The sequence below is a fragment of the Delphinapterus leucas genome, chromosome 19 (assembly GCF_059928025.1).
Source record: "Delphinapterus leucas isolate spDelLeu-1000000601 "Yukka" chromosome 19, BTC_Dleu_Yukka2, whole genome shotgun sequence".
In the NCBI taxonomy this organism is placed as follows: domain Eukaryota; kingdom Metazoa; phylum Chordata; class Mammalia; order Artiodactyla; family Monodontidae; genus Delphinapterus; species Delphinapterus leucas.
The window spans coordinates 61,170,396-61,193,732 of record NC_143147.1 but is presented as its reverse complement, the minus strand read 5'-3'; the positions used below and the strand labels follow the sequence as shown (position 1 = coordinate 61,193,732).

General features: G+C 54.4%; 1 protein-coding gene across 18 annotated transcripts in view; it reads left to right on the top strand.

Annotated features, from left to right (window-relative positions):
• Positions 1 to 23,337, top strand: part of PGS1 (phosphatidylglycerophosphate synthase 1) — a 59,810-nt gene that overhangs the window by 3,284 nt on the left and 33,189 nt on the right. For 16 of the 18 annotated variants that reach the window (XR_016389041.1, XR_002646798.3, XR_016389044.1 and 13 more), the window contains exons 2-7: positions 5,543 to 5,732; positions 8,684 to 8,761; positions 10,702 to 10,801; positions 11,600 to 11,789; positions 12,827 to 13,005; positions 15,007 to 15,528. Coding sequence is in view for 7 of the 18 variants with exons in the window: in XM_022589453.3 (XP_022445161.2) it covers positions 5,543 to 5,732; positions 8,684 to 8,761; positions 10,702 to 10,801; positions 11,600 to 11,789; positions 12,827 to 13,005; positions 15,007 to 15,528 (1,259 nt within the window). In the remaining 11 variants the exon portion in view is untranslated. The remainder of the gene's footprint in view (positions 1 to 5,542; positions 5,733 to 8,683; positions 8,762 to 10,701; positions 10,802 to 11,599; positions 11,790 to 12,826; positions 13,006 to 15,006; positions 15,529 to 23,337) is intronic. The other 2 variants (XR_016389043.1, XM_089901589.1) reach the window with 1 other exon arrangement.

The window sequence follows — 23,337 nt, the reverse complement described above, 5'->3', positions numbered from 1 at the left end:
GGGTATGAGACCTGGTGGAAAATGTGTCAAGAGGGCGTTAGTTCCTAACTGAGTTTGCTGCCATACAAGGAAATATTTTCTCTGTGGTCTCCTTTTTCTTTTTTTTAAAACTATTTTCAATTTGAGCTATGTGTGCAGAAAGTCTTTATTTTTGAAACCCAAGTTCTATTTTCTTTATTTTAGGTGTGTGTATGTATGTGTGTGTGTATGTGTGTGTGTATTTGTGTGTATGTGTGTGTGTGTGTATGTGTGTGTGTGGGGTGGTGGTGGGGTGTCCTAACTTTCCTGAGTGTAAGAGGGAAACATAACCAGCAAACTGTTCTTTTTATTAGGTTTCCTTACCTTGTAATGCCAGCTCAACATACTCTTATTCAGCTTCTTAGTGGTTTCTACTCTGAGGGACCACCAGGTTTCCAGAAATTACTTTTTCTCTGAGTTTTCTGATGCTGGGACCCAGTCCTCCTTATTCATTAGAGTTCAGTAGCGCCACCTCTTGTATTATAGCAGTAGAATGGGTGGGAGGGGGGATATTTAGAATCAAAGCATGATTTCCCCAAATAATTCAAACTTGATCTTGCAGAGAATTAAAATAAGATTTGCAGCTGACTGACTTGTAAATTGTAGCTTTATTAGGTTCATATTAACCTGAGTACCCTCTGAGCACATTGCTGCTGCTGCTGAAGTAGGCTGGTCAGTCAGCTGTGTGCTCATAGAAACTAGCCTGGGATTGAAGCGGTCTGATAGATAATTCCCTTGTAAACACGTGATCCGAGTAACATAAACGAGTCGTTTTCACTGCCGGGAAGTCAGGCTGGTTGCAGCAGTTTGGATTAGTAGAACGTGTGAGTGGTTCTCGGCAGGCACTTGGCTATGCCTGGTGCCTTTGGCTACGGAGGTGTGTTGTGGGTTATAAGTATATGTTAGGTTTCTAGCCCCTCGATGTAATCGACTTTCTTTTGGACAAGCCAAGAGGAGAGTCAGCGTGTTGCCACATGCTGGCAGCCCCGGCCTCGTGCCGGCCTTGAGGGAGCAGCCATTGGTGTTGTGTGACCTACGGGAATTCACACTCATTTCCCTTACTTGGGTTTAGGTCTTGCGTTAGTCAGGAAGGGCTGCCTGCTGCTGGGGCTGCAGGAAGTTTCGTCCTTTCGTGTAGTTTTTCGAGCCTTTTTCAGGAAGTGTTATGACTTGGTCTTTTCTCATCACTTCACCTCTTTACGTTTAAATGTGTGTGACGGGGGGAGGGTGGGTTTTTCTTAAAAAGTAGTTTCTGAAAATATTGCAATCCGGAGAGCTCAGTTTCTTTTAAAACATTCTTTCTTTTTTCGTCGTTTTGTACAGATTTGGGTGGGATACAAACCACAGAGTGTGTACCACGAACCTTATAGTCCCTGGAGAGCTCGTGGACCTTTAGACCATGACCCTGAGTGCAGGACACTTAATTAGTGCCCTGGCGTGGTACAGGGGACAGAACTCTTGTGCCGTCCACGGTGGATTTGTGGTTAGTGTAGGAGATAGTCCTCCGGCATCACCGTTTTCTTCCTTCAAAGCCCTGCAGACCCTGTTTTGAAAAGACGCTAGGAGGTGGGCCTGCTTCCTCGTGTCCCAAAGGGTGGGTGACACCACTGTGGCCCCGGGGGAAGCACCTGTGTCCTCTGAAGCCGTGAGAGCTGTGCGGGGCCTGGTGGAGGTGAAGTGCAGACCCAGGTGGAATTCTCTGGCGTTGCCTTTCCTTAGTAGCGCCTCCACTGCCCCCGTGAGAGCTCGGTTGGACCTCCAGGCGCACTGTTGTGCATCCTGACGAACGGAGAACGCAAGGTGTGGCAGTATTTTTCCATGGAGCACTTGCAGCTTCAGAATGTTTGGTGGAATGGAAGACTCCTGTCTCCGCACGCAAAGGAGAAATGCCTTCTCCCGTTTTCTGAAGCTTCCCTTGCACATAGCTGTGTTCGCGGCCTCTCAGCAGCCGTTCTGCTCTCGCTCTTTCGGTTTGACTGGCTACTCTGGACTCAAGTCCCGCTGCGGTCCTGTGCCTCTCATGAGTCGGGTGGGTGCATCGTCCTGTCTAGGGCAGGCTTCTGCTGTCCCTGCTTTAATGGTGGCCCCCGGACCACGGACAAGAGTGTTACTGCATGCTGTTCTTGGTCAAGGCAGTCCAGATATGGATTCCTTTTAGAGATGCTGAGAAGAAACTTCCCTCTCTTCCCCACTGCCCTCCCACTCCATACTCACTGTGTTCTCCTAGCGTCACCCCCCCATCCTCTCACCCCATTCCCCCAGGCCCCTCTCCAGGTGGAGGGAGTGGCCCCAGGTCAGGGGTCCTCAGCACTTAGGCCCAGCCCACTCTCCAGCTCAGGGAATTTGTTTGCGAATTTCACAGGAAGCCCTAAATCACCTGGCTGAACCTTTCCCTAGAGTCGGGTGTCTGTGTGGGTGGTGGCTGGAGCCCACCCTTTGGAGAGGTGCCGTCAGTTTCACCTTCAGAACTGTGGGCTGAGGATTGTTTTGCACTGTTGTTGCCGCCTCTGCCACCGGCTGAGGGCGTAGCAAAGTCGTTAGGCTTGCCTGAGTGCAAGTACCAGGGCGCGCCCCTGCTCTGGCCTTAGCCCTGTCCTCCAAACTTCCCTGATAATCCGGAGTAAAGGAGTGAGAGGGCGGCAGAACCTTATTATCTGGCCCCCCAGCCCCTGCCACTTCCTCCTCCCTATAACTAGAAATGGGAGCTACATGTTATCTAGAAAGAGATGATTCAGGGGAGTGCAGGCCTAGATGTGGAAAATGTGTGTGTGTTTGTTTAGTTCTCTAAATGGTGAGTGTGACAGCCCTGCTTTTTTTGTAGAGTAACCACAGCTCCCTGCCTCCTCCTGTCTCTTGGGGGTTAGGGTTTTGACCCGGGACAGCTGCCTGGAGGGGGAAGTTGCTTGTGCAGGTGGTCGGCCCCTGGAGGCGGGGATTACTGTGCAGCAGGGGCTGTGGCTGGCACGGGGAGAAGTGTTTTCTGAGAAGATTCCCAGGCGTCCGTCATGGAAAGCGGGAACTCGCCCCCGTGGGGATCTGGCTGAGATGCACGGAGAACGTGAGCCCCTGCACTGTCTCCCACGGAGACTGGCTGCTTCTGCCCCGGCCCAGGTGCTGCAGTTAGATTTTGAGTGTCTGGGCTCTGGATGTGGTCTCCCCACCTTTGCCGACCTTGTGGGGCCTTTATAAAACTCTGTGCTTTTTTTCCAAGCACCTTCCTCTTTGGAATGTGAAGTTACCGCTTGAGGGTTGGGTCTCCTCCACGATGAATCCCTGCAACCTAATAGGTTTTCAGTTCTTCTCCCTCTAACAAAAATAAACCTGTCAGTACACAGGTTAAACAGGAAGCAACATAAAAAAGCCCTCAGCAGATCTTGGACTGAGGCCCTGATCTGGACTTGGACTGAAGCTTCCCAGGAGAGCTGCCCGACAGGCCCGCAGCCTGCCCGCGGTGGCCCAAGGCCAAGCCTGTCCTGCCGAGCCCCTCTCCTGGGTGGCGGGGCCTGACCCCCGTACAGTCACTGTGTGTCTTCTCTGGACTGCCTGTTGAGCCCCTCCTGGGTTTTTCTGGCGCTGGTGGGTTTTGGCAGTTCCTGCCTCTTCCCTTTGCTCGCACCTCTCCTCGCCTGGAGCCCCCGCACTTCCTGTCTGAATCCCACTGGGCGATCAAAGCCCATTTGGAGGGACGGTGTTGTGAGGCATCCCCAGCAGCTCAGGCATCAGCAGCTCCCCTTTTTGGTCATTTGAAGCACATCCACCATATGTATATTTTGACCTTTCCTTCATTAGCCTTAGCATTTTCTTTTGTGTTCTTAGATGATTTCAGGTGTGTACGCTAGTGAGGCCACCAGGTTTGTGGGCAGTGGTGCCCAGGCCGGCCGTGCCTCCCCCGTACACCATCGGTGCTCACATGACCACTTGGATTGAGGCCCAGGTTGGCACTTGCCCTCTCCTGGGTTGCTGTGTGCCAAAGAGGTGTTTCCTCATCTTCCTTTTTGGGAGCGGCTCTGAGTCTGTTGGCTCATCTGAAGAACGCGTGGGGACTGACTGCATGGCCTGGGTTGCCGGCGACACCCTGGATACTTTTTATATAGTCTGAGCGATAAGTGCTGTGAGATTGGGAGATCAGTTGACCTTACAGTGCTGTGGGGTTTTCCTCCTCAAACAGACTATGTTTAATTAATGAACATTAGACTTTAGGCCCCCTTTGCGGCTTCTCGTTGATAGACTGTTGTGCACCTTTCCCGTTCTCATGCTTTTCCGTTGGACTGAAGGCGCTCCCTCTCCCTCTGGAAGGTAGTAGCCTTGAGCGCAGCAGGAGCATGGCCTCCACTTTGGGGAAATTGAGGTCGCAATCCCTTGTTTACACGTCTAGGCCTTTCATTTGCTGCTTGTTACCCGGAAGCCAGAGAAGTGTAGCAAGCTGATGCCCGGGAGTGTGGTCCCCACCTCTGCTCGGAGGCCCATGGTGAACCCTGGCTTCCCAGGGTCCAGACCCGGTGTCTTCCACCCGCTGACTAAACTTTTCTTGGCAATGAGTTGCCGTGATAGCCCGGTGGGCTTTCTGGGAAGCACAGCTGCAGGCCATCTGGCGTGTGTGTAGGGACATTCAGGAACCCTGGGAAGATTCAGCGTTTTATCAGGAGGCAAGTGAATGAAATCATCTTCCTGGAATTTGTGGCCCTTCAGGCCTTGGGGTGTTTAAGCGTCCTTTCCCTAGAGCCCCTCTTGAGGCTGTGGTGAAGGTCACGCGCTGAAAAGGATTTTCCTGCCGCTCTTTGCTGGAATTCAGATGACGGGCCGGTCGGTGTGGGGCTCTGGGTGTGCACTGCCCTCCCCTGGCCCCTGCAGGTGTCTCGTCATCCAGACAAAGATGAGGCTCAGCGGCAGGGGACTGTTTACTGCAGTCTTGGCCTCAGTGGACGGGAACCAGCCAGAGACTGGGTGTGACCTCTGAGGAGAATGTGTCCAGAGGTGAAGGGGCAGTTGTCGTCACTGCCGGCCCCTCTTGAGGTGACCTCTTCCAGCGCCAGCTTTTCTCTCTGTATCCTAGTATTAAAGAGAACACTTAATTTTTTCTGGGTCCTTCCTTGAATAAAAGCCCATTTATCTCATCAGTGAGACAACCGGGGGTCTGGGTTGTACTCACCAGCCTGAGACCAGACCTGCCCTTGCAGGCAGCCTTTGGCGGCTTTCTGCGGGTGGGTTCGTTGGGGGCATTAACCAGGCGATGGCTTTTCTGAGTTTACTTGTGGCTGCTCTAAATTTTGAGTTGTTTGGAATCAGCATAAAGTTTGGGGTTTATCCATAGGCTTTGGTAATTCTTAAGTTGCTCAACTTGTAGGGGCTGAAAAATTCTTTTACAGAGTTTGACTGGGGCTCTCTTAAGATGGTCTAGGAAATCTGAAGTTCACCCACCCCCCCACCCCCCACCCCGAAAAATTCTTATTTGCCCACAGGAGCTGAGAGAGACTTGTGAGGAAGTATCTGAGAAGTGTGACCCTTTGTATGTCTCTTTCCCCAGGCCACCATGGCTGTTGTTGGCGCCTCTGCTGTCTCCAGCTGTCCCCCATGTCACCTCGCCTCCTTGCTGTCTGTGTCCGGAGGGTGTGCATCGCTTCCAGTGGATCAGAAACCTGGTTCCAGAGTTCGGAGTCTCCAGCTCTCACGTCAGGGTGCTTTCTTCACCTGCAGAGTTTTTTGAGCTCATGAAGGTAAGTTGTGTCTAAGAGAGAGGGTCAGACATGGAATTAGAGGTTTGGGGGCATAAGGTTGGCCGAGTCCTGGGCTGAAACACCTTGTGTTCTAGAAACTTTTGATGGCTGCTCAGCTTATTCCTGCGGGTTCCACCTGTTAGGTTTCCGCTTCACAGATGGCTGAGTTGGGCCGTGATCAGAAGCTCCCCTGGGTGGCTGATGTCTCAGGTGGAGCAGCTCAGAGCTTGCGGGCACTGAGGGTCAGGTCCTAGGTTTTGGTTCTTGTGACAGATTGATTCCCTTTGTTCCGTGCTGGAGATGTAGGCTAGGCGGGAGGTTAGTGAGAGCTTGGGGACCTCAGCAGGCACGTCCCTGCTGAGGACGTCTGGGAGGGAACGAACCTCATTCTGGTTAGGGCATGGCAGACTCCTGCCCCGGCAACGTCTCCAACACACAGTAGCTCCATAAAGTAGATGACAGGAAATGGAGACATAATGACCTATGGATGGGATTTGATATGTAGGAAGTGGCCGGGAGCCTCTCAATTCAGTGGAGAGTATTTACAGGTAACTGGAAAGTCTGGATGTCTGGTTTTAGGTCTCGTGATCCTGGTTCTTTTCCGTAATTCTGTCTAAAGTTTGTACCTTCTCTCTCTTGGTAGAGATCCTAAACTTTGCATTTGGCGGGGTTCAGCTTTCAATACATTAGTCAGGTGTTCATGCCACATCTAGTTATTTGTGGTTAAACTGCTCATCGGAATGAAGTAATTAAACGCTAATTAATTTTTAGTTACATGAATTCTGAGTTTGTATTAATTCAATGATGTTAGAATAAGGTATGATGCGGTCAGGAGAAGTGCTGGGACATAACAGGAAATATATGTAGATGTTCCTTTTTCTGCACAACAAACTCTAGTTCATTTGAATGCTTGCACATTTTCTCTCCTTTGCCCTGTTGTTCTGTAGATCCACTCTTAGCTTAATTTCCGGCTGGCTTATTCCGGTATGCTGTGTGTGTGTGTGTGTGTGTGTGTGTGTGTGTGTGTGTGTGTGTGTGTGTGTGCGCACGCACGCGCACGCGTGTGCACGCGCACGCACGCACATACGTGCATGCTCTCCCCCACTTCCCTACACTGCTTGACTCTCCTGTGTGTCCTTGTTTGTGTAGAACTGATGCTGAGGCTGTTTGCTTTTTACTCCTACTTGGTTTTCTGCTTGGCTTGAAGAAACAGGTTTTTCAAAGGAGGTGGTTCTTAGTGTCCCAATCAACTCCGGGTGAAGGATGGACTGAGTCTCCACATGGGGGTCCCCTGGCCTGGAGGTGAGGCCACGCGGCGCACCTGCCCGGGGTGGGTGGGGCTGTGGCAGCCAGGAGGGACGCGCGAGGGGCTCAGCCCAGCAGGCCAGGAAGAATCCGAGGCCACCGTTCCCTGCCTTCTGCACTGAGTCATGGGCGGGTTCTCCGGCACGTTCTATGTGGAGCGGGATGTGTTTCTTCCTGGGACAGAGTGGCCCGTGTTCCCTGAGAAGAGAGTGCAGCGTGGTTTCTGCCTGGGCCCAGGCCTTCGTGACAGCTGAGCTTGTACCAGAGGACCTGGCGCCATGGCAAACAATTGCATAGACTTTTGCTGCCCGAACTTGATTGCCTCACACTTTACTTGTTTTCCTCTCTTTCCTGTCTTCATACTCACTTTCCCCACAAGCAACCATCTGAATAAATAACAAAACGAAGGAAACAGCAAACATAGGAAATTCTTTTGTTTGTTCCTTGCATATAAGCCTTTCCCAGTGGTGTGTTGGTGTGTTTATCTAGTCAAGATGCCCCTCTTCCTCCGTCGACAGTGCAGGCTGTGGGGGCCATGTGGGAAAGCCAGCACGTGCGTGTGTCCTGCCTCCCTGGTGCCCTCGCCAGCTTGCCCTGAGGGTGGTGCTGCCCGTCTTCCTGCTCTTGACCTCCTCTGGGGCCTGGCCGTGCTGGTGAGGGGTCCGGTGTACTCCCATGGCTGGATCAGGTCTAGGGAGAGGATGCTGGCTATTGGGACTGATGCATCACCTTTGAATGTCGGTGTGTTCTGTGTGTGTGTCTAGCTAGGTACCTGTCTGTCTGCATCTCAAAACTGTTGCATGCTTGGGACTTCCCTGGTGGCGCAGTGGTTAAGAATCCGCCTGCCAGTGCAGGTGACACGGGTTCGAGCCCTGGTCCGGGAAGATCCCACATGCCGTGGAGCAGCTAAGCCTGTGCTCCACAACTACTGAGCCTGTGCTCTAGAGCTACTGAGCCCGCATGCCACAACTACTGAAGCCCGCACGCGTAGAGCCCGTGGTCCGTAACAAGAGAAGCCACCGCAGTGAGAAGCTCGTGCACCGCAATGAAGAGTAGCCCCCGCTCACCACAACTAGAGAAAGCCCGCGTGCAGCGATGAAGACCCAACACAGCCAAAAATAAACATAAATAAATTTATTTTAAAAAAAATTACATGCTCATTATAAAACCCCAGCTGTGCAGACGGGGCTGGAGTGCAAGTTTGCCCCCGCACTCCCTCGTCTGGCTCTGCTCCTTGGCCACACACACACACACACACACACACACCCCTATACAGGTGTGCATGGGGTGGTGACGGGGGAGCATGGTTTACGTTTTGTTCAGTGATTTCCTTCTGTTCCTGCAGTGCACTGTGGACATCCCCTCAGGTCAGTGTGCAAAGACCTTCATTCTTTTCGTGGCTGTGCTGTATCTTATAGCATGGCTGGATCATGCCTTACTTTCAGGCTGAGTATTTCAAATGCGGGTTGCGGGTCCTTGCCTGGTAGGCTACCACACACATTTGGGGCTTGTTTAAATATTAACTGGTGAAGATGCAGGATACTGCAGCTTGGAGTGTTATTTGCCTCCAGTATCAAAGGACTGTATCTTTCTCACTGAACTGTGAAAATGGTGATTATGAATTTTGAATTGTTTCTTCTCTTCAGGGGCAGATAAAAGTAGCCAAGAGGCGGGTCGTGATGGCGTCCCTCTACCTGGGGACAGGTCCTTTGGAACAGGAACTGGTAAGGTTTAAGCAGGGGTGGTCCTACTGGCAGTAGTGAGTCACCCTAAAACCTTGGGCTGTGTAGAGCCGTGGAGTTGAGGTAGAGCCGCCCTCCTTGGCCTGCGTCTCAGGCCAGCTTTTGTTCTTGTTGCCCCAGATTCTGGGGCACGTAGGAGGATCAGCTGGGGGTGCAGGGAGATGTGACCCTGGGCCTCCTGACCTCGCTGGCCCGTGTCCTCCTCGCCCTGCGCAGGGGCCGTAGGCCGTCTGTCTGCCAAGCCGGGGCTCCGAGAATGGTGACCCGCAGGCCAGACCTGGCCACCGCCTATTTATGTGTGGAACATGGGCTAAGGATGGTGTTCACAGTTTCTTTTTTTAAAATTTATTTATTTATTTTCGGCTGCGTTGAGTCTTTGTTGCTGCGTGCGGGCTTTCTCTAGTTGTGGCGAGCGGGGGCTACTCTTCGTTGCGGTGCGCGGGCTTCTCATTGCAGTGGCTTCTCTTGTTGCGGAGCACTGGCTCTAGGCACGCGGGCTTCAGTAGTCGTGGCTCGCGGGCTCTAGAGCGCAGGCTCAGTAATTGTGGCGCATGGGCTTAGTTGCTCTGCCCGTGCGCCACAACTACTGAGCCTGTGCTCTAGAGCCCGCGAGCCACGACTGCTGAAGCCCGTGCACCTAGATCTTCTGCCATGTGGGATCTTCCTGGACCAGGGCTCAAACCCGTGTCTTCTGCTTTACATTTTCAATGTTTGGCAAAAGATCAAAAGAGGAGTAATAATTGTGTCACATGAAAAGCATGTGAAATTCAGATTTCTGTGTCCATAAATAAAGCTTTATTGGAGCATAGTGACTCTCATTAATTTTTGTTTGGTCTATGGCTGCTTTCTTGTTACAGTGGCTGAACTGAGTAACTGTGACAGGGATCATCTGACCTGCAAAGCCCAGGATATTTACTATCTGGTCCTTCATAGAGAAGGCTTCTGAGTCTGTATTAGGCAGAGGAGCCAGCATGGCAGGTCGAGCTGGCCGTTGCTTTCGCCCAGGGCTGGTGTCGGGTGCGGGTCTGCGGCCAGCTTGGCTCTACCTAGACTTGCTGTCATGCCGTGCTTGTCCCTTCCAACGAGACACGCGGGGCTGGGAAGGAGCAGACGTCACCTGTTGTGCAGCGGGTGCTTCCTGTAGGACGAGCCCAGCGCAGAATCTGTAGGTTGAGCTGAAATGAGTGTGAATGAGGTCGCTGTGTTGTCGGAGTCCCTGGATGGCTTTCTACTCTGAGGGAATGAGATGGACCCTTGCCCACAGCAAGTGTTGTTTCTTGGTTTGCCTTGTTCAGAAACCCCCAGGGCATAGCTGGAAGAGAACAGGGGCTGTGGTAGGGGGCGAGGGGGAAGGGTGGGGGGCAGGAGAGAGCCCACCCCTTCCCTTCCTGTGTGAGGAAAGTCTGCCCGTGCTCTTAGCTGTCACCTTGGGAAGCGTGTTTGTTCTCCTGGGAGACGAATGCCACGTCCAGCCTGTGGAGAGTGGCAGTGGGCAGGTTGTGTCTTGGATTTATTCATTCAGCAAATATTTACCGAGTGCTGTCTGTGTGTGGGGCGCTGTTTGTTGTGTGCCTGTAAGGATGATCCATTGGAACGTGTGTGGGAGCTGGTGTCTTAGTGTTTTCAAGAGCGGCGAGGTCCAGACCCTTGGGCACCGCGTCCCTGACCCCCAGAGCCTTCATCCTGCCAGGCCCAGGCCGCAGACGCCATGTCTTTGGATTACGGTTACCGCGGTGGCCTCAGGTGAAGAGGTTCTGCAGCGTTGGCTTCTGGGCAAGCATGGCTGGTGTGTGCGTGTACATGCTTGTGTGTGTTCAAAGAGGACCGTGCGGGCATTAGCTGACAGGTTGGTTCATTTCTTTAATACATAACCATCTTTTCAGATCTTTCATTTCTGTTCTTTTGGGGTCTTTTCTTGGCAGGTGGATTGCCTGGAAAGCACTCTAGAAAAGTCACTCCAGACAAAGTTTCCTTCCGACCTCAGGGTGTCCATTCTCTTAGACTTCACGCGGGGCTCAAGAGGTAGGTCTGACGCCCTCCCTGGCCCCGATTCTTCCCTGTTCAGGAAGAACGAGGAATTACACCCTCACTGCCCTGTCCTCAGCCAGCAGCAAGGCTATTTGAAGCCCTTCTGGGATGGCCCAGGACGGCCTGTCCGTCAGGATTCTGTCTGTGGCAAGTGACCGACAGTCCAAGTAAAAATGACTTTGGGAAAAAGAGAATTGTTTTGACTTCCACGTCTGACCTGGTTCGGGTGGGTCGTGATTTGGGGCTTGGACCTTTAGGCTGGCTTCATTTTCTGGCTCCTTGCGGCAGCCTCTGGCAGTTCCAGGCCCACCTTGCCACATCTTGTCCACTGGAAGAGCACCTGCTTCCCTCGTGGTCAGCCTGGAGCTCCTGCATGGCCTGTCTCGGGCTCTGTGCCGGGCCTTCTGAGCGTGCTGACCGGCCCAGCCTGGGCCTGCGTGCCTTCCCAGAGCCGGGGTGGACAGAGTCATCTTCACCCAGAGCAGAAATCTGAGAGCGGGGCTGGGTGGTGCCCCCGGGAGGAGATTGGGTGCAGTTACCATGAGGTGGGTAGAGGGTGCTGTGGGGCCGGAAGAGCGGATGTCCGCTACACGGGCCGCTCAGTCCTGCCCCGAGATGTGGTGGGTGTCCAGGTAGAAGCTGTCCCGGAGCCCCTCTGGCTGAAAACAGCCCCCGGCGGTCTGACTTGGACGGCTGCGCAGGCCCTTGGTAGGTGGCGCTGCACTGGCGGGCTGCGTGTTTTTCCTGGTGTGACTCTGCCGTCCTTGCTCTCCTGCTTGCCCACGTCTTCAGGAAGGAAAAACTCTCGCACGATGCTGCTCCCACTCCTGCAGAGGTTTCCAGAACAGGTCCGAGTGTCTCTCTTCCACACGCCTAACCTCCGTGGGCTCCTCCGGCTCCTCATCCCCGAGCGCTTCAACGAGACCATCGGCCTGCAGCACATCAAGGTGTACCTCTTCGACAACAGCGTCATCCTGAGCGGGTGAGTTGGCTTCCTTCTGTCGGGGTCTCCAGGGCAGAGACCAGCAGCACGCAGAGAAGGGAAGGTCCGTCCCCGCAAGCCTTCGAGGGCCTGCTGCTACGTGTTTAGTCTGGTTGCCTGGCCCTCCCGGCGTCTTCCCGGTGTCCTGTCTGCCACGGAGGCTGGAAGCCACGAAGGGCGACTGATAGCTGGCCGTGGTTTACTGAGCCCTTACTCTGTGTTTGCTCCTGGGTGAGCCCCTCGTGTACTGTCTCAGCTAATGCTCACTGTCACCCCACGTGGTCTTTCCCTCACTTTGTACACAAGAAGCCCGAGAGGACAAATAACTTTGTCAGGCAGGGCCGGGTGGGAATCCAGGCCCTTTAGGGGACACTGGGGCCAAGCCCGAGTGGTCCTTGGCTCTGTAAGTGTCCGCATCTCCTCTCGGTGGTCAGCTCAGTGAGGGGACGGCCTTGCGGTCACTCCTCTGTGTCACCTTAGTGTCACTCTCGCCCGCCTCTCGTGAGCGGCCAGGCTCAGTAGCTGTTTGTTTTATTTTATTTTATCTATTTATTTATTTATTTTTGGCTGTGTAGGGTCTTCGTTGCTGTGCGCGGGCTTTCTCTAGTTGCAGCGAGCAGGGGCTACTCATTGTCGCGGTGCGCGGGCTTCTCATTACAGTGGCTTCTCTCATTGCGGAGCACGGGCTCTAGGTGCACGGCCTTCAGTAGTTGTGGCACGCGGGCTCAGTAGTTGTGGCTCGCGGGCTCTAGAGCGCAGGCTCAGTAGTTGTGGTGCGCGGGCTTAGCTGCTCCGCGGCATATGGGAATCCTCCCGGGCCAGGGCTGGAACCTGTGTCCCCTGCATTGGTGGGCGGATTCCTAACCACTGCGCCCCCAGGGAAGCCCGTCAGTAGCTGTTTCTTAACTGGCTGCTGGTGCACCTGATCCGAGTTGGTTGCTCCCCTGCTCCTGCTGGTGACCCTGAGACCGGGGTCACCAGCACTTGCTGTCGCACCCTATCGCCTGAGTCCTCACCTGCTGCTTTCCTCCCTGTAGCGCAAACCTGAGTGACTCCTACTTCACCAACCGGCAGGACCGCTACGTATTCTTGGAGGACTGTCCTGAGATTGCGGACTTCTTCACGGAGCTGGTGGACGCGGTGGGGGACGTGTCCCTGCAGTTGCAGGGGGACGACACGGTGCAGGTGGTGGAGGGGATGGTGCATCCTTACAAAGGTAGGGTCCCAGACTCCTCGCCCTCCTGAGCCTGGGGGTGGTGAGGGTGAGGAGGGCGCGCCTCTGGGGGCCTTGCCACGGGTTTAGGTTTGGGTGGCAGAGCCTTGTTCTGCTTTTGTCTTTGGAGCCAGACAGACGTGACTCACTGGCTATCGGTCATGCTCTGCGGGTGAGGGAGACGCCGGGGAAGGTGGGATTGTGGGCTTCGGGTCTGGGTGCCCGCGGGAGTGAGCTGGGAGCCTGCCGTGCACTTACAGGAAGCGGCCTGCTAGATGGCCACCCCCCTCAGGGCCACCTCCCGTGACTCTGGAGCACAGAGGGTCTGTGGCTCTCGGCTCCATTGAGGTCTGCGGCCTCCTGCCTGGAACGTGAAATGGGAGAGTCCTCGGTCCTGCTCACTGGAAACAGGCAAACCCTGGCAGCTAGCATTCCCGGGCTATTTGCATTCCTGTGATTCTTGTGGCCGTGGCTTCCTGGTGGCCTTTAAGGAGGTCTGCTGCTGAATTTGCAACCGTGTTAGCAATGTGGGGAATGGGTTAAACCTAGCCCATGTGAGGAGAAGAGCCAGAAAGGAAGCATCTGAGTGGGGATGTCTGGTGGGAACCCTGTCCCGGGGGCCTGGGGATCTGTGCGCTGTGGAGCCAGCCCGTGATCTGTGTGCCTGCCTTGCCTGCCGCCCCTACGCCTACGTGCTAGAGAGTAGTATGATAATTACTATTATGTTTTAAATTTCAACAAAAATTTATGGAAGTCTGTTTTCTCTTTCATTATATGAGTACCTACACAGTGTTCTCAATTTTACCCTCTGGCTCACAGAGCCTGAAATATTTACTGTCTGGCCTGTACAGGAAACACTGGCTGACCCCTGATCTAACTTAACAGGCCTGGTGTGAATATGCAGAAAAAAGGGCCCCCATTCGGGGAAGAATTGAGAGCCAGCACACTCAGAGGGCGTGGGGGGCTGGGCACAGCCGTGTTCGGGACCAGGGCAGCTCAAGAGAAGCAGTGAGTGAGCGGCCCCCGTGGTGGCCGCCGTCAGTAAGGAGGGATCCCCGCAAGCAACATTCCTTCTCTGGGCTGTTGCCCAGCCCTGGAAGGCACTCGGGCGTGTGCGCCTGTTCCCAGCCCAGAGCGCGTGAGCGGTGACCAGGACAGTCGTGCTGTCCGTCTCTCTCTTGTTGATCAGCCCTGCCCAAGGCTTGCTATTCTGTCAGTTTTTTCAGAGAATCAACTTTTGACAATGTTGAAGTTACCTATTTTTATATTGTTGTTTTCTTTGTTAATTTCTGCTTTATATAATGTCCTTCCTTGTACTGTATTTTTTGGCTTTTCCTGTTGTTTTTCCTCCTAACTTCTTGAGTTGGATGCTTTAGCTCATTAACTCTCTTATCATCCAGTGATAGAATTTAGACTCACTTCTTTTCCCTTCATTGTGTCCATGCAGCCACTCGTCACTGGTGTCCGTGTGAAAACAAGGCCCAGAGCCTGCCTGTTCACCTCTGACCCTTTGTGGCTCGCTCTCCTGCTCTCTGGCCATACTTAAACGTGTCTCTGTTGGACACATGTTCTTTCTGATGTGTAACATGCACACTAGTCACGGGTGTGCAGCTTATGTGCGTGTTCATAGTGGGTTGGCTCCCAGAAGCCCCCTCGGGTCCCTAGCCAGGCGTGACCCCCAATGTGCCCACTATCCTGACCACTGCCACCCTCAACTAGTCTTTCCTGGTTTTTAACTTTTCGTAAGTGGATTGGTAGAGGCCTTTTCATTTCCCCCTGAGTGCAGGCTTCTTGTGGCAAGATCCTTTTCCGGGCACTTCTGTCCACAGAGGAGCCTCACATGGGCCCGGTGTCTCGTGCTCAATCGAGACGTGTTTGGTGAAGGATCAGTTGTGGCATCTGTGCTTGCCTGTCACATGCCATGTGGTGTGTCTCCCGTGCTGAATGGGAGTCCAGAGCCTCCCGTCTCTGCTCCTGACTCCCCTTTGCCATGTCTCCCTCTAGGTGACCAGGCTGCGTATTGCAAGGCAGCCAATCAGAGGGTTATGGATGTGATCAACTCAGCCAGGACCCGCCAGCAGATGCTGCATGCCCAGACCTTCCACAGCAACGCCCTCTTAACCCAGGAAGATGCAGCAGCCGCTGGAGACCAGAGGCCAGCCCCAGACACCTGGATTTACCCATTGATCCAGATGAAGCCCTTTGAGATTCAGATCGATGAGATTGTCACTGAGACCCTGCTGACAGAGGCCGAGCGAGGCGCTAAGGTCTACCTTACCACTGGCTACTTCAACCTGACCCAGTCCTACATGGACCTGGTCTTGGGCACGCGAGCCGAATACCAGATCCTGCTGGCCTCGCCGGAGGTGAACGGCTTCTTCGGGGCCAAGGGGGTGGCAGGTGCCATCCCAGCCGCCTACGTGCATATTGAGCGGCAGTTCTACAGTGAGGTGTGCAGCCTGGGGCAGCAGGAGCGGGTCCAGCTGCAGGAGTACTGGCGGAGGGGCTGGACGTTTCATGCCAAAGGTATGTGGCAGCTGGCTGGCCAGAGGATGGCCCCCATGCGGGACAGCCGGGGGGTGGACCAGTTGGCCCACTTGTTAGCGCCCGTGGTGCCGGTGCCTGCCTGGTAGAGCCCTGCCCCTTCCCCCGTCTGTCTTCATGACAGCCCTGCGGGCGCATCACAGTCATCGCATTTATGTGCATTTCAGTTATGCAAGATTTCTCCCAAAACTTATAAACTCAGATCATTTGGGGGGCTGTTTTAAAAAATATACATGTAACCTCTTCCCTCAAATAGATGAAAAGGCACGTGCTTTAGTCTTTCTGTGATCATCTGAGTTCTCCCGCATTGGCCCTGCCCTTCTTGGGGACAGAGAGGATTCCTTAGGGATCATTTGTTTGGCATCAAACAGCCTACTTTTTCAGTCCCTTCCTCACCAGTCCTGTTTTTTCCCCATGTGCCAAACCTTCGTGTTTTTGTTTTTTTTTTTATAGCTGAGAAAACTGAGGCTGTCTACTTAGAATGTTTACATGTACCGGACTGCCTCAGGGTGGGTCAGAGTGTGAATTGCATATTGTAATGGTCTCTCTTGCACAGTTATGTGCATCCGTGGAGCAGCCCACATGTGGCACAATCCCAGGGGATAGCCACGATGTGAACAAACGGGTTTAGAACCCTGTGCCTTCTCCATGCCGAGGGCATCTGCCTCTCGAGTGTGACTGCTCCTTTCTGTCCTCCGGGAGACCCCATGGCCAGCTCGGTTAGTCCTGTGTCTAAAGGAATAGTGGACAGCGTGGGGACCCCAAGCCCCGACTGAAGTGCCTGGCTTTCCTGAATTCTTGCTGGTGGTTCAGAGACCCATTTTGCTCCTGCGCTAGTCCTGGGGGCTTCTGGAGAGCCTGAGCGAGGCGGGAGGGGGATGGTGTTGTCACAGCCACTCATCTATGTTGTTTAGACTTGAGGTCACTTTGAACCCTCAGGTTGGACTCTTGTTTTCTTAAACCATTGGTTTCCATCTGGAGGTATACTAGGAAATCCCCCCAGGCCACCCTAGGCCTCCTGGGTCCAGCCCTCTGGGATTGGGTGGTCCCCACTTGCTACTGTGAGGCCTGCGTGCCTGCTCAGGCAGGTGGCACTGTCTGGTGTGGGAAGTGAGCTCTGCCATTGTACCGATCCTGGATGTGTCATGGGCTAAGCCCGGCCGGTGATTAGGTGTCTCCAGGCAGGCAGGCCAGCCCACGGGGGTGTGGAAGGTATTTTAGGATTGGCTCTGTTACTTCTGAGAATGACAGTGGTGCCTGGGGTGGGGTAGTGGAGACAGAGAGCTGGATAGTGGGAGGAGCTTTGAGCTCTGAGGGGACCTGTGTGCCTGGCGAGCTGTGCAGAGGTACGTTGAGAGCGCTCGCTCCTCGTCTGCCCTGTGGCTTGGTCGGTGCAGGGGGTCCCTTGTCACTTTGGGGCCCCCAGCGTAGCCTGGCCCATCAGTTCTGAGTGTGCTATGGGTTATTTCCGTGAAGCTGCGCTGATAAATGTGCAGTGACTCCCCAGTTACCGTTGAAACAGAAACACCCAACCGGCTTTTCCAGTGTGTCTCGCCTTTTCCCGGACTGGCGTGCTCCAGCCGCTCCCTCCTGCCACACGCCCTGTTGCGGGTGGAGCCCTGCCACCTGGCAGCTGGCTTAGTGGGGAAGGCCAGGAATCCCAGGGTGTGTGCAGTAGAGGGGGAGGGGGAGAGCACGACGGGGCACGTGGAGAGGGGCTTCTGCGCAGAAGACACCTCACCCTAACAGCAGGAGCCAAAGGTCAGATCACTCAGCGCTGAAATGAGAGGCCAGGCCCTTCCCTGCCTAGTGGCTGTTCTCGATAGTGGGGACTCTTACGTCAGCCCCCCTTTCTGGCTCATCTCTTGATGGTCATTTCCCCCAAAGCAACCTAGGACAAGGAGCTGGCAGCGCAGGTGGCGCTGGATTTGGACTGCGGAGTGGTGGACCATCTACTGATTGCCTGCCCTGTGCAGGGGCCATGCTGGGTGCAAGCGGTGTGTCTGCATTTGGGCCCCGGAAAATTCTTCCCCATGGCTGAGTGGCCTATACTACAGTTCCCTTCCCCGGGCTCCTGCTCCCAGAAGCCCTTGGGTGACGAGGGGGAACAGGGACACCGTGTTCCCGCTTCCAGACCCTTGCCCTCCGAGAGTGCTGTCAGCGCCGCATGCCTCTGGGAGTCAGGCACCCTGAGGCTCTGGGCCCTGACTGTGTTGAACCTGCTGGTGGCCACGTGCGAGGCGATGCAGGAAAGCTCCGCTCGGTCCAGGCCTGTGGACGCTGGCAGGCGAGGTGGGGAGAAACAGCCTTCTCGTGCGCAACGGCCACGCCGGTCCACGGGTGCTAGTGGATAGCAGTGCAGTCTGGTGACGGGAGGCCCTGAGGGCTGGGGTGTACTCTGTTATTTTCTGCTCACCGAGTGTCGCCAGGAACATGGAGCCAGGGGTGCGTGCTCGGCTGGAGCAGCGCTGGCTCTGCCCAGTGGCCTGAGCAGAGGCCGCCTCACCGGCTACTCTGTCGATTTCCTAGCAGACTTGAATATATATCCCATTTTAATAAGTTGAGCTGCTTCAAAGAACCAGAGGGACCTTCCACTCTTTAAAGGCATGTACTAGAGACCCCTTTGGCAATGTGGTCCCATCTGGTTAGTTTTTATTGGGAGTTTTTATCTGGTTAGTTTTATTACCCTGGGTAAGCATGATGTGGTGGGCAGGTTACCAGGATGGGAGTCTCAAAGCCTGGTTCTCAGCCCAAATTTGCCTTTGGCACAAGCGGAGGGACCAGGTTCAACTTCCGTGTCAGCTGGGGCGATGGCTTTGGGTTGCACTCAGGAGGGAGTGGCGACATGCATGCGTTCGAGTTTCTGTGAAGCGACCGTGCAGTTCATGGGCGAGGAGTGGAGTCCCAGGGGTCGTGGCAGGGACGCCATGTGTGGCGTCGGAGGGCTGGGACCCCTGGCGAGGAGAGGCATCCTCCTCACCTATAGTTTTGTTGCTGATCTCCCCATGGCTCAGTGAAGGGCGACACTGAACCCGGAAGTCTTGTTACCGGCATCTGCTTGGCCTCAGGAGGGCTTTGGGGGTGGGGGAGGGTGGGGTCCACCTTTCACATCCGTCAGCTGGCAGCTCTTCTGATTGGTGGTTTGTCAGCTTCCTGTTGCCCAGCCTTCGTTCCTCACCTGGTGGGTGAGGTGGGACAGGGTTCTGGGAGCGGGGGAGCATTCCGACCTAATGGGGAGCACCACCAGCTCAGCTGGAGTTTAAAGAGTTAGTTTTTTTAGATCAGTGTTAGGTGCACAGCAAAACTGAGAGGAAAGTACAGAGAGTTCCCGTGCTCTCCCTGCCCCCCAACACATGCACAGCCCCCCACTACATTTATTATAATTGATGAACCCACAGAGACGCGTGATTGTCACCCTGAGTCCACAGTTTGCATCAGCGCTCATCTTGGTGGTACACGTTCTGTGCGTCTGGACAAATGTACAGAGTAGTTTCGCTACCCTAAAATCCCTCTGTGCTCTTTTTTTTTTTTTTTTTAGTAAATTTATTTTATTTGTTTATTTTTGGCTGTGTTGTGTCTTTGTTGCTGCGCACGAGCTTTCTCTAGTTGCGGCAAGTGGGGGCTACTCTTCGTTGCTGCATGCGGGCTTCTCTCATTGTGGAGCACGGGCTCTAGGCACGTGGGCTTCAGTAGTTGTGGCCCGTGGGCTCAGTAGTTGTGGCACGCAGGCTCTAGAGCGCAGGCTCAGTAGTTGTGGTGCACGGGCTTAGTTGCTCTGCGGCATGTGGGATCTTCCCGGACCAGGGCTCGAACCTGTGTCCCCTGCATTGGCGGGCGGGTTCTTAACCCCTGCGCCACCAGGGGAACCCCCCGCTCTGTGTTCTTGTGCTCTGCCTATCTCCCCCCCACACCCCTGGCCTCCGCCCTGGGCAATCATAGATTTTTTTTATTGTCTCCATAGTTTTGCCGTTTCCAGAATATTATATAGTTGGAATCATAACAGCCTGAAGCCTTTTCAGACAGGCCTCTTTCACTTACCATGCACTGAAGTTTCCTCCACGTCTATTCATGGCTTGATAGGTCATTTCATTTTAGCGCTGAATGTATTTCATTGTACAGATGGACCACGGTTTATCCTCTCGCCTACTGAACAACATCTCAGTTGCTTCCAGGGGTTCCCCTTTTAAACTTGGTCCTGGTTGAGAGTAGGGTACAGGGGACCAGGAGCAGGATGGCATTGTCAGAGGTTGTGCGTGCTCTGTCTACCTTGTGCCAATGAACTAACCTCTTTAGGTCTTGGAGAGGCAGCAACTTCAGGGGAGTCTGAGTGAGCATGAAGTGTGTCAAACCTAGTTCTCGCATCTTCTTAGCTTTCTGCTCCATGGAGAGGAGGGGGCTGAGAGGCGGTGTGTGCACCATGATGGGATTTCTTGCTGTGAGAGCAAGGGCCACATCCATGCTGGGGGACGTGGGCTCTGCCTGCTGTTAAGATGTTGACTTTGATTGCGTGTGGATGCAATATTCCAGCATTAACAGCACGATGTGTGTGGCGAGGGCGGGGCAGGGCCACTGGATTAAGAGATTTCTGGCTCCTGCTGACAGAGGAATCTGTTAATGATTGTGAGAATTGTCACTATTTTTACTGCCTTCCCGATAGGCCACTTGGCATGGCGCCCAAAGGTGAACTTGTAGTGAGAACCAGGGCAGCTCCACCCTGTTTGTGGGGCACACGTGAGGCAGTTCTCACCTGGGGATGGGGGTGTGCCTGGGGCAGTGCCGCTCACCTTGGACCGAGCAGGCACCAGCCTCCAGGCCTCTTGGAGTGTTTTGGTTCTGTTCTGGCCTCAGAATAGGTGATGCTTATTCATTCATCTGAGGTTAGGACTGTGATGTCTTCTGTCCCCTCTTGTTTTTACAGGGACCTGAGAACCCTCTGAAATTTATTGCAGAATATTGTGTGGGGACGAGAGGGAGGGGTGCATAATTTTGAATTTTTCCTGGAGAGATCCTCAAAGAAGGTCTCTAACCTGAAATGTTCATGTGCTCCTGCTGTAGAACCTCAAGGCCTTTTTATATACTTAAACGTTTGTTGGAAGAAGTGGTTTTTTATGTTTTGTTTTGTTTTTTTGCGGTACGCGGGCCTCTCACTGCTGTGGCCTCTCCCGTTGCACAGCACAGGCTCCAGATGCGCAGGCTCAGCGGCCATGGCTCACGGGCCCAGCCGCTCGGCGGCATGTGGGATCTTCCCGGACCGGGGCACGGACCCGTGTCCCCTGCATCGGCAGGCGGACTCCCAACCACTGCGCCACCAGGGAAGCCCTGGAAGAGGTGTTTTTATCCGCATTTTATTTATTTTGTTCAAACAAGTATTTACTGAGGGCCTGCTGTGTGCCAGGCAGCATTCAGGGCATTGGGGATACATCACTGGGGACTAGACCAACTCCCTGCCCTCGTGAGGTGTGGGTTACTGGGAAGCAGATAAGAAGTGGATGAATCTATTCAAATACAATGTCAGGTCGTGGAAAGAGCTTTGAAGAAGACCAGAGCAGGAGGGGGCTCCAGGTTGATGGCGGTCTGTTAGATGGGGATCAGGGAGGGCCTCTCTGAGGAGGTGACACTGAGCAGAGACCCCTGGGCAGGAGAGGTCCGGACAGAGGGAACAGAAGCGTGGAGCCCCGAGACTACACTAGGCTTGAAGGACACCCCCTGGGCCAGGGTGGTCAGAGCGGAGGATGGGCACTGAGGTTGGAAGGGGCTTGGAGGCCAGGGTGAGCCAGGGCTGCGGGCAGCCTGGGGCTCTCTGGTTTACCCTTCAGCATGATGCTGGGACTGTGAAGGACCGTCGGCGCGAGCAGAGCGGAAGCAGGTGTCTCTCTCCCTACAGAGGAGGCCAGGGCGTGGGGCAGGATGTCTCATTGCAGAGCTGGGAGGCAGTGGAAGTTGTTGGCCTCCAAGTCCAGTCATCTCTGTACCCACGGCATGCTCCCTTTGTGGTGAGACCTGCTGTCCCCGGTGCTGAAGTTCAGTGTCTCCCCCCGACACCCCCAAAGGCACTTTCTCCCCTCCTGTGCCGTCCTTGCTGCTGCAGCGTCTCTCCCTGATCCACCGGTTCCGGGAATGCTGGAGGTGTTGGGCCCAAAGGTCGGGCCCTGGGATGAGGACTTGGGGCTTGATAACAGGTTTATGGCTGGGCTGGGAAGTGCTGTGTTTCCCGACAGTGAGTCTCACCCTTTGTGTGTATTCGCCCTGACATCCTGAGTGGCATTGTGTGTCTGGTGGGAGGGGAGCTCCAAAGGGCCTCTTGGGAGGGCCTCCCCTCCCTGAGTGAGAATTTCCCAGTTGTCTTCAGGGCACAGACCAATAGCTAAAAACTCCTGACTTGGTGATCTTCAATCTAGAAGGACTCTTGTTCGTAGTGGGCCCCCTGTCCCGGGCTCTCTGAGGCTGTGGGCATCATGTGGAGCTGCTGGTGGCACCGCGTGGCATCCCCCTCTGGCTTCCCACTCTGCGCTAACCCCCGCCCCATCACGGCACGCCAAAGGGTGGCCGTCTCGCCATTTATGGTCTTTATTTTCTTTTCGATGGAGAAAGACCGTGCAAATGAGTCTACAGGGAAAGTTGGTTGAGTGATTGCAGGCCTCACCAAAGTGGTCAGTAGGTAAAAAAGCGCTGCCTCTTTAATCCAAGCACTCGCCTGAAGTCCACCCTGGGCCAGAGAGGAAAGAAGCTGAGGGAGGCAGAGGTGGCAGGGAAGAGAGAAGAGAGAAGAAATAGGTGTATGTCATACACAACCAACAGGGCATCAACAGGGGGCACGGGTTTGATCCCTGGTTGGGGAGCTAAGATCCTGCAAGCCGTGTGGTGCAGCCAAAAAAAAAAAATATATGAAATAATAAAATACATTGAATAAAAGAAGAGTTGGAACAGTAACGACAGGTGGAGATCTCACCCAGCCCTGCGCTTATGGAGGGCTGGGGCGGGGCGGCTGAGCCTAGTGCAGATGGAGGGCCTTTACTGCAGAGGAGGACGCTCGGACCTCCCTGGGCATCTGGAGCAGAGTGCCAGGGCCAGCCTGCCCACCCGTGTGGTCTGGCCGCGTGCTAAGATGAGCCACACGGTTGCTTACATGCAGCGGCCCAGCGGAGCAGGCTACAGTCGATCGAGCGATACACAGGGCAAGCCAGTGGCTTTGATGTGGCCCCTGCGTGTGTGTGTGTTGGGGGGTGGCAGGCATGTTACAGGAACAGGCAGCAGAGAGCCATCATCTCTTACCCAAGACGTTCTTGGAAATGCTCCTGTTCTGAGTGAGAATTAGGAAATGGCCTTCTATTTTAGGAGCGTGGTGTGTGTGTTACATGTCGTTGATTTGCTTGTGTTGCTCCTGCGTGCCTGTGTGCCCTTTGAAAGGCTCACGTTGGCAGGGGAGAGACCCGTGGTGGTGGGAGGGTGCGAGGAGGCCAGCCCTGTGCAGGGTGGCCTGCAGAGGAGCCTGGGACTGACGTGGCCGCACTGGGTGTCCTGGCCTGGGCGCTCTTGGTGCAGCGTGGAGGGAAAGATAGAAGAGGCCAGATGCAAGCCTGGGCTCGCCGTAGGAGGAAGGAAGTCTGGGCAGCAGATGTCCTTGAGAGGTTAGGTTTGGGGAATAGTCTTTTTAGGAGAAGTAGTCCTGATGGGGCCTGGAACTCAGAGGGGATGGAATGGGGTGCAAAGCAGAGGACCTGCCTGCCGTGTTTCAGGTGACATGTAGGATTCTGATAGAATCCACCACCTTCATTACAGAGATGTCGCCAT